This window comes from Salmo trutta, unplaced genomic scaffold, assembly GCF_901001165.1.
Source record: "Salmo trutta unplaced genomic scaffold, fSalTru1.1, whole genome shotgun sequence".
In the NCBI taxonomy this organism is placed as follows: Eukaryota; Metazoa; Chordata; class Actinopteri; order Salmoniformes; family Salmonidae; genus Salmo; species Salmo trutta.
In genome coordinates this window covers 1,538,911-1,549,378 of record NW_021823104.1, presented here as the reverse complement: position 1 = coordinate 1,549,378, position 10,468 = coordinate 1,538,911, and the positions used below count along the sequence as shown (strand labels likewise).

Here is a 10,468-nt window from a genome sequence, read left to right as displayed (position 1 = left end):
GAGGAGACATGAGAGAGAGAGACAGAGGAGAGAGAGAGAGGAAGAGAGAGACAGAGAGAGAGAGACAGAGAGAGACAGAAGAGACAGAGGAGAGAGACAAGAGAGACAGAGAGAGAGACAGAGAGAGAGACAGAGAGAGAGACAGAGAGAGAGACAGAGAGAGAGACAGAGAGAGAGACAGAGAGAGAGACAGGAGAGACAGAGAGAGACAGAGAGAGACAGAGAGAGACAGACCTCTGTAAACGAGACAAGCAGAAATACTTCTCAGCTGTCTTGTCTGAGCATGTCTGCTTCAACATCTAACGGAGAAGATACATAAATAACAAGCAGTATGTTAATTATGGCTTTATAATAAAACCATAAAGTGACATGATCATGGCAGTGTTTTAACAACCAGACAGACAGAGACATTGAATCTGACTCAGTCCCATTACATTACATACGAGAGTCATTAGATGAAGGTGTTTTCTGTACCGGGACGTTTTGATGAGAAACTGGGTTTGAACATTAAAACACATGGCTTCAGGTACAGGGTTATGCTTCATAAACAACAGGTCTGGATTATGACCAGTGAAATGTTTACTGACCGGTCCTTGTCAACAATACAGACAGATAGAAAATAGTCTACACCTGTTGTTTACATTTTACATTTTAGTCATTTATCAGACGCTCTTATCCAGAGCGACTTACAGTAGTGAATGCATACATTTCATGCATTTTTTTGTACTGGCCCCCCGTGGGAATCGAACCCACAACCGTGGCGTTGCAAACACCATGCTCTACCAAATGAGAGTTGTGTTCCAATAATTCACAGCTAGTTAGTTACCTTGTGTGTGTCTGACAGACAGAACAGTTTGACAACTGGCTAACGCCCTGGTAGTGTTCCTGGTTTGGTTAGCACGTCGTTAGCTACCGGGCTAGCACTGCTAGTTAGCTACAGTCCGACCATTCACACAGCTAGTTAGCTACCGGGCTAGCACTGCTAACTAGCTAGCTACAGTCCGACCAGTCACACAGCTAGGTAGCTACCGGGCTAGCGCTGCTAACTAGCTAGCTACAGTCCGACCAGTCACACAGCTAGTTAGCTACCGGGCTAGCACTGCTAGTTAGCTAGCTACAGTCCGACCAGTCACACAGCTAGTTAGCTACCGGGCTAGCACTGCTAGTTAGTTACCGGGCTAGCACAGCTAGTTAGCTACAGTCCAACCAGTCACACAGCTAGTTAGCTACCGGGCTAGCACTGCTAACTAGTTAGTTACAGTCCGACCAGTCACACAGCTAGTTAGCTACCGGGCTAGCACTGCTAGTTAGTTACCGGGCTAGCACTGCTAACTAGTTAGTTACAGTCCGACCAGTCACACAGCTAGTTAGCTACCGGGCTAGCACTGCTAGTTAGCTACAGTCCGACCAGTCACACAGCTAGTTAGCTAACTGCCTATCGTTTACCCGTCAAGAATAATGGTCCGGTAGGTAAATATAATGGTTTTGTTGTTGTTGTCTTACTTTGAAGTCGTTTCCAGAGAGGTCTACCCCCCGGATAAAAGGAAGGACTCCGGTAGCAGCCATTTGTGCTTCGGGAAACCGTCAGTCGGTCGGTCGGTGCCCGGTTTGTGTCGGTGTTTGGTTTATCAGGGCGGAGCGGATGGTGCTCACTAGTTACCACAGGCACAAAGCAGTCATCAACCGCGTTTATATCTACAATTTATCTGATTAAAATGTGATTTTTTAAAAAACTTTACCCATACAGGGAATCTTACCTTAACCTTATATTAAATGCACATTTTAGTTTTTTTTCATGAATTTGAACGATATAGCCAACTATGTAAGTTGACTTTGTGGGTGTGAAGGACAGGGGAATCCTGCTTTTGTCAAATGAACATAAGATTTGACTTTTCGTAGCAGACTAGGATAATTACGTTAATAAGGAACAAAAGGGTTAGCCAAAATTCCTAAACATTTGACAGAACAACAGCTGTTGGGACCCGGAAACCGGAAGTCGCCGACTCAGGAGACAGCTGCCCCCATTCAACCATAGAAACTTCACTATAACTCTCTGAAGTCAAATCAATCAACATTAAAATGGTCCTAATCAAAGATATTCTAGTTTCTCCCTATTCCTCTTCTGCTATGATCTAACCAATAAAAACAACGTTTGGTCTATTTCCATTTAATATCATCAAGTCCTTCCTACTGTAACTTAGTAAATATTAAATCAACACATATGGGAGACATTTTAGAGGCACTTGTCAGAGCTGTCAGACTGAATACAGGACAACAGATTGCTGGGAGATTGCTTTTTATATAAACATTCATAAATAACAGTATTAATCTTCCCTTTCTCCTCCCAGCTGGTATTTTGGATGTATAATTCTGTTCTTTAGTCCAATGTTACATATTGGGGACAAAACGCCATTCAAATTCATTCATTTATTTATTTCTCTGTAAAATATCGATGTATTCACTCATTCTCCATGTCATTATAAATGTAGTTTCTCTGTCAGAGGTGAGAGACAGGCAGAATGAACCCAGTCCCACTCCAGTCCTGTCCCAAATGAACCAAGTACCACTCCCTTCCTGTCCCAAATGAACCCAGTCCCATTCCTGTCCCAAATGAACCCAGTCCCACTCTTTCCTGTCCCAAATGAACACAGTCCCACTCCCTCTCCTGTCCCAAATGACCCAGTCCCACTCTTCTCCTGTCCCAAATGAACACAGTCCCACTCCCCGCCTGTCCCAAATGAACCCAGTCCCACTCTCTCCTCCTGTCCCAAATGAACCCAGTCCCTCTCCCATCCTGTCCCAAATGAACCCAGTCCCTCTCCCCTCCTGTCCCAAATGAACCCAGTCCCTCTCCCATCCTGTCCCAAATGAACCCAGTCCCTCTCCCTCCTGTCCCAAATGAACCCAGTCCCTCTCCCATCCTGTCCCAAATGAACCCAGTCCCACTCTATTCCTGTCCCAAATGAACCCAGTACCACTCTCTCCTCCTGTCCCAAATGAACCCAGTACCACTCTCTCCTCCTGTCCCAAATGAACCCAGTCCCACTCTATTCCTGTCCCAAATGAACCCAGTACCACTCTCTCCTCCTGTCCCAAATGAACCCAGTACCACTCTCTCTTCCTGTCCCAAATGAACCCAGTCCCTCTCCCTACCTGTCCCAAATGAACCCAGTCCCTCTCCCCTCCTGTCCCAAATGAACCCAGTCCCACTCCATTACTGTCCCAAATGAACCCAGTCCCTCTCCCCTCCTGTCCCAAATGAACCCAGTCCCACTCAATCCTGTCCCAAATGAACCCAGTCCCTACCTGTCCCAAATGAACCCAGTTCCTCCTGTCCCAAATGAACCCAGTCCCTCCTGTCCCAAATGAACCCAGTCCCTACCTGTCCCAAATGAACCCAGTCCCTACCTGTCCCAAATGAACCCAGTCCCTCCTGTCCCAAATGAACCCAGTCCCTCCTGTCCCAAATGAACCCAGTCCCTCCTGTCCCAAATGAACCCTGGTTTAACACCTCTCTAATCTGACCTCTGGTCAGTTTGAGATCCCCTCCTGATTGTTTAGGGTTTAGGGGGGCGGGTTGAAGGTAAACTGATTCTAGTTCTGTGTTTATATCAAACATCGACCGCAGAGCTTCCTGATCACATCAGAGTTCAGAGGTCGGGGAACAAGGTCACACTGGGGGGGGTCAGAGCATCTCCATGGCAGCAGTGGGATCAGGGGTTAAAGGTCAGCGTTGAGGGCAGGTGACACGTGTGTGTCCGGGCAGGTGACAGATTCCACAGGTACGGGGTTTCCTGGCGGCGGGGGGTTTGGTGGTGGTGGGGGCTCCTCCTCCCCCAGTCTCCCTCCCCCTCTTCCCCCAGTCTCCCCCTCCCCCTCCATACCCTCCAGAACCTGGTAGAGACACAGACAGAGGGTTAGCAATGGGGGGGTGTATGTGTGTGTTACAGTGTGTGTGTGTTACAGCGCGTGTGTGTTACAGTGTGTGTTACAGCGTGTGTGTGTTACAGTGTGTGTTACAGTGTGTGTGTGTGTTACAGCGCGTGTGTTACAGTGTGTGTTACAGCGTGTGTGTGTTACAGTGTGTGTTACAGTGTGTGTGTGTGTTACAGCGCGTGTGTTACAGTGTGTGTGTGTTACAGTGTGTGTTACAGTGTGTGTGTGTTACAGTGTGTGTGTGTTACAGTGTGTGTGTGTTACAGTGTGCGTTTCCTTACCTGGCGGTGGGATGTTCTCGTCAGCCCAGAGGAAGAATCCACACTGTTGATCTCTGGGTTTCCCACAAGTATGGAAAACTCTTCCTTTATTAGGTCCTTCCTTCTGCACTGTCCTCTGAACCGCCGGCTCACTGCAGTTACACACCACCTCTCCCCCTCCTCCCCCCACCCCCACGGAGGTCCTGGGGGGCTGCTGTGGCCTGCTGGGTGGCGCCCCCTGGGGGCCTGGAGGGTAAATGTTAGTGTTGGGCTGGTCGGCCCACAGGAAGAAGTTACAGCCTCCAGAGGAACACTTATAGAACTGTCTTCCCTGGTTCGGCCCGTCTTTCCTCACCGTGAGGAGGACCGCCTCCGACCCGCAGTTACACACCGTGATGTCACCACCTCTGGGGTCAGGGGGTGTGGCCTGGGGGTCAGGGCGAGGGTGGTGGGGGGGCCAGGACGAGGAGGGAGGGTTGGGGGCTTGGGGAGACAGGGGGTCCGGTCTGGGTCTAGGGGCTGGGCGAGGTCTAGGCTGATTGGTTGCGGTGTCTCCCCTTCCTCCTCCTCTTCCTCCCCCAGCTGCTCCTCCTCCTCTTCCTCCCCCAGCTCCAACTCCTCTTCCTCCCCCAGCTCCAACTCCTCTTCCTCCCCCAGCTGCTCCTCCTCCTCTTCCTCCCCCAGCACCTCCTACTCCTCCCGCCACCCCCCCTCCTCCAACAACTCTGAGGTATTTGAGGTTGAGCACCTCCCTCAGTGTCTCGTCACACCCTCCGATGCAGCCGACAAACTCCAACGGCATCATGGGAGGAAGGCTGCCTCGTCGAAACTTCAACTTTAACCTGAAGAGAAGAAGAAACGGGAGGAGTAATGTAGAGCAGGAGGATATACAGTAGTCTGTCCCAGTCCATTGGGGATTTATAGTTTATTAAATAGAGGATATACAGTAGTCTGTCCCAGTCCATTGGGGATTTATAGTTTATTAAATAGAGGATATACAGCAGTCTGTCCCAGTCCATTGGGGGATTTATAGTTTATTAAATAGAGGATATACAGTAGTCTGTCCCAGTCCATTGGGGATTTATAGTTTATTAAATAGAGGATATACAGTAGTCCCAGTCCATTGGGGATTTATAGTTTATTAAATAGAGGATATACAGTAGTCTGTCCCAGTCCATTGGGGATTTATAGTTTATTAAATAGAGGATATACAGTAGTCTGTCCCAGTCCATTGGGGATTTATAGTTTATTAAATAGAGGATATACAGTAGTCCCAGTCCATTGGGGGATTTATAGTTTATTAAATAGAGGATATACAGTAGTCTGTCCCAGTCCATTGGGGATTTATAGTTTATTAAATAGAGGATATACAGTAGTCTGTCCCAGTCCATTGGGGATTTATAGTTTATTAAATAGAGGATATACAGTAGTCTGTCCCAGTCCATTGGGGATTTATAGTTTATTAAATAGAGGATATACAGTAGTCCCAGTCCATTGGGGATTTATAGTTTATTAAATAGAGGATATACAGTAGTCCCAGTCCATTGGGGGATTTATAGTTTATTAAATAGAGGATATACAGTAGTCTGTCCCAGTCCATTGGGGATTTATAGTTTATTAAATAGAGGATATACAGTAGTCTGTCCCAGTCCATTGGGGGATTTATAGTTTATTAAATAGAGGATATACAGTAGTCTGTCCCAGTCCATTGGGGATTTATAGTTTATTAAATAGAGGATATACAGTAGTCTGTCCCAGTCCATTGGGGATTTATAGTTTATTAAATAGAGGATATACAGTAGTCTGTCCCAGTCCATTGGGGGATTTATAGTTTATTAAATAGAGGATATACAGTAGTCTGTCCCAGTCCATTGGGGATTTATAGTTTATTAAATAGAGGATATACAGTAGTCTGTCCCAGTCCATTGGGGATTTATAGTTTATTAAATAGAGGATATACAGTAGTCTGTCCCAGTCCATTGGGGATTTATAGTTTATTAAATAGCAGACCGGACCCTCTGATGAGGCCGGTTTATACCACTCTGTCCCCACTACCATCAGGGCAGAGAGACAGGTATGACAGACAGGTATGACAGACAGGACAGACAGACAGGACAGACAGACAGGTATGACAGACAGGACAGACAGACAGGTATGACAGACAGACAGACAGACAGACAGACAGACAGACAGACAGACAGACAGACAGACAGACAGACAGACAGACAGACAGACAGACAGACAGACAGACAGACAGACAGACAGACAGACAGACAGATACCTACATGTGAACGGGGCTGGGCTGACAGGTGGGACAGACAGACTCGTCTCTGTTGACCTCTAACACCGTGTCAGGAAACCACACGGAACACTTGCATTCTGGGTAACCAACGCAGGACAGGTACTTCCTGTTAGAGACAAAGGAATGGAAGATATTGACGAGCAGAGAAGCAGACTAAGATTGTATACCCTCCAAGACTTTGTGTAAAATGTTGTGAAAGTGGTTAAAATGTCAGTTTGGAAAAGTTCAGAGAAAAAGTAGTTGAAGCAGAACAGAACCAATCTTCCTTCACAACAACAGAACCTTTCTTCCTTCACAACAACAGAACCTTTCTTCCTTCACAACAACAGAACCAACCTTCCTTCACAACAACAGAACCAACCTTCCTTCACAACAACAGAACCTTTCTTCCTTCACAACAACAGAACCAACCTTCCTTCACAACAACAGAACCAACCTTCCTTCACAACAACAGAACCAATCTTCCTTCACAACAACAGAACCTTTCTTCCTTCACAACAACAGAACCAACCTTCCTTCACAACAACAGAACCAACCTTCCTTCACAACAACAGAACCTTTCTTCCTTCACAACAACAGAACCAACCTTCCTTCACAACAACAGAACCAACCTTCCTTCACAACAACAGAACCAACCTTCCTTCACAACAACAGAACCAACCTTCCTTCACAACAACAGAACCTTTCTTCCTTCACAACAACAGAACCTTTCTTCCTTCACAACAACAGAACCTTTCTTCCTTCACAACAACAGAACCAACATTCCTTCACAACAACAGAACCAACATTCCTTCACAACAACAGAACCTTTCTTCCTTCACAACAACAGAACCAACCTTCCTTCACAACAACAGAACCAACCTTCCTTCACAACAACAGAACCAACCTTCCTTCACAACAACAGAACCTTTCTTCCTTCACAACAGCAGAACCAACATTCCTTCACAACAACAGAACCAACCTTCCTTCACAACAACAGAACCAACCTTCCTTCACAACAACAGAACCAACCTTCCTTCACAACAACAGAACCTTTCTTCCTTCACAACAACAGAACCAACCTTCCTTCACAACAACAGAACCAACCTTCCTTCACAACAACAGAACCAACCTTCCTTCACAACAACATAACCTTTCTTCCTTCACAACAACAGAACCTTTCTTCCTTCACAACAACAGAACCAACCTTCCTTCACAACAACAGAACCAACCTTCCTTCACAACAACAGAACTAACCTTCCTTCACAATAACAGAACCTTTCTTCCTTCACAACAACAGAACCAACCTTCCTTCACAACAACAGAACCAACCTTCCTTCACAACAACAGAACCAACCTTCCTTCACAACAACAGAACCAACCTTCCTTCACAATAACAGAACCTTTCTTCCTTCACAACAACAGAACCAACCTTCCTTCACAACAACAGAACCAACCTTCCTTCACAACAACAGAACCAACATTCCTTCACAACAACAGAACTAACCTTCCTTCACAACAACAGAACCAACCTTCCTTCACAACAGCAGAACCAACCTTCCTTCACAACAGCAGAACCAACATTCCTTCACAACAACAGAACCAACCTTCCTTCACAACAACAGAACCAACCTTCCTTCACAACAGAAGAACCAACCTTCCTTCACAACAACAGAACCAACCTTCCTTCACAACAACAGAACCAACCTTCCTTCACAACAACAGAACCAACCTTCCTTCACAACAACAGAACCAACCTTCCTTCACAACAGCAGAACCAACCTTCCTTCACAACAGCAGAACCAACCTTCCTTCACAACAACAGAACCAACCTTCCTTCACAACAACAGAACCAACCTTCCTTCACAACAACAGAACCAACATTCCTTCACAACAACAGAACCAACCTTCCTTCACAACAACAGAACCAACCTTCCTTCACAACAGAAGAACCAACCTTCCTTCACAACAACAGAACCAACCTTCCTTCACAACAACAGAACCAACCTTCCTTCACAACAACAGAACCAACCTTCCTTCACAACAACAGAACCAACCTTCCTTCAAAAAGTTTGTCTCCCCCGTCCAGTCTCATCCCTGCCCACAGTCTCCCCATCTCCTCCCTCCGCCCCGTCCCCCAGTCTCATCCTTTCCCTGTCTCCCCAGTCTCCCCTGTCTCATCCCTGCCCCCAGTCTCCCCCATTTCATCCCTCCCCCAGTCTCCCCCATTTCATCCCTCCCCCAGTCTCCCCCAGTCTCCGTCTCATCTCTGCCCCCAGTCTCCCCCATTTCATCCCTCCCCCAGTCTCCCCCAGTCCCCGTCTCATCTCTGCCCCCAGTCTCCCCCATTTCATCCCTCCCCCAGTCTCCCCCAGTCTCCGTCTCATCTCTGCCCCCAGTCTCCCCCATTTCATCCCTCCCCCAGTCTCCCCCAGTCCCCGTCTCATCTCTGCCCCCAGTCTCCCCCGTTTCATCCCTCCCCCAGTCTCCCCCAGTCTCCGTCTCATCTCTGCCCCCAGTCTCCCCCGTTTCATCCCTCCCCCCAGTCTCCCCCAGTCCCCGTCTCATCCCTCCCCCCAGTCTCCCCCAGTCCCCGTCTCATCCCTCCCCCCAGTCTCCCCCAGTCCCCGTCTCATCCCTCCCCCCAGTCTCCCCCAGTCTCCCCCAGTCCCCGTCTCATCCCTCCCCCCAGTCTCCCCCAGTCTCCGTCTCATCCCTCCCCCCAGTCTCCCCCAGTCCCCGTCTCATCCCTCCCCCCAGTCTCCCCCAGTCTCCCCCAGTCCCCGTCTCATCCCTCCCCCCAGTCTCCTCGTCTAATCTGTCTCCCCGTCTCATCCCTCCCCCCAGTCTCCCCCAGTCCCCGTCTCATCCCTCCCCCCAGTCTCCTCGTCTAATCTGTCTCCCCCGTCTCATCCCTCCCCCCAGTCTCCCCCAGTCCCCGTTTCATCCCTCCCCCCAGTCTCCTCGTCTAATCTGTCTCCCCCGTCTCATCCCTCCCCCCAGTCTCCCCCAGTCCCCGTCTCATCCCTCCCCCCAGTCTCCCCAGTCCCCGTCTCATCCCTCCCCCCAGTCTCCCCCAGTCTCCCCCGTCTCATCCCTCCCCCCAGTCTCCCCCAGTCCCCGTCTCATCCCTCCCCCCAGTCTCCTCGTCTAATCTGTCTCCCCCGTCTCACCCGTTCCCCTCCTTCCTCCTCCGCAGCACCATGTCCCGCCCACACTGAGGACACTTCCTGACTGGGAGGGGCATCTCCATATCCTGCTGCTCTGATTCGCTGAACTCCTGGGCCGCGCCCAGATAGTTAGACAGAGCCTCGTCCAACCTGACAGACGACAAGAAACGACACATTACAACTGCTGTGTGTGTGTGTGTGTGTGTGTGTGTGTGTGTGTGTACACTGTATTTGTGTGTGTGTGTGTGTATACACTATTTGTGTGTGTGTGTGTGTGTGTGTACACACTGTATTTGTGTGTGTGTGTGTGTACACACTGTATTTGTGTGTGTGTGTGTGTGTGTGTGTGTACACTGTATTTGTGTGTGTGTGTGTGTGTGTGTGTGTACACTGTATTTGTGTGTGTATTTGTGTGTGTATACACTGTATTTGTGTGTGTGTGTGTGTGTGTGTGTGTGTGTGTGTCTGTACACTGTATTTGTGTGTGTATGTGTGTGTATACACTGTATTTCTGTGTGTGTGTGTGTGTGTGTGTGTGTATACACACTGTATTTGTGTGTGTGTGTGTGTGTGTGTGTGTGTATACACTGTATTTGTGTGTGTGTGTGTGTGTGTGTGTGTGTGTGTATACACTGTATTTGTGTGTGTGTGTGTGTATACACTGTATTTGTGTGTGTGTGTGTATACACTGTATTTGTGTGTGTGTGTGTGTATATACACTGTATTTGTGTGTGTGTGTGTACACTGTATTTGTGTGTGTGTGTGTGTGTGTGTGTGTATACACTGTATTTGTGTGTGTGTGTGTGTGTGTGTGTACACAC

At 48.2% G+C, this 10,468-nt stretch overlaps 2 protein-coding genes and 1 long non-coding RNA gene across 3 annotated transcripts in view; 1 reads left to right on the top strand and 2 right to left on the bottom strand.

Moving 5' to 3' along the window:
- The window catches only part of LOC115188874 (regulator of G-protein signaling 11-like), a 448,181-nt gene that overhangs the window by 159,267 nt on the left and 278,446 nt on the right, over positions 1-10,468 (top strand).
- On the bottom strand, positions 219-1,995 carry LOC115188916 (uncharacterized). Its single transcript, XR_003876627.1, has 3 exons — positions 1,758-1,995; positions 1,504-1,652; positions 219-299 (listed from the first exon to the last, which is right to left on the bottom strand). It is a non-coding gene; the product is annotated as an uncharacterized LOC115188916 (long non-coding RNA).
- Positions 2,280-10,468, bottom strand: part of LOC115188865 (DNA topoisomerase 3-alpha) — a 42,513-nt gene continuing 34,324 nt past the window's right edge. Inside the window, exons 16-20 of the mRNA XM_029747691.1 lie at positions 9,651-9,797; positions 6,482-6,604; positions 4,882-5,038; positions 4,218-4,791; positions 2,280-3,894 (exon numbers count right to left, since the gene is read on the bottom strand). Coding sequence (XP_029603551.1) covers positions 3,728-3,894; positions 4,218-4,791; positions 4,882-5,038; positions 6,482-6,604; positions 9,651-9,797 — 1,168 coding nt within the window. The 3' untranslated portion in view covers positions 2,280-3,727. The remainder of the gene's footprint in view (positions 3,895-4,217; positions 4,792-4,881; positions 5,039-6,481; positions 6,605-9,650; positions 9,798-10,468) is intronic.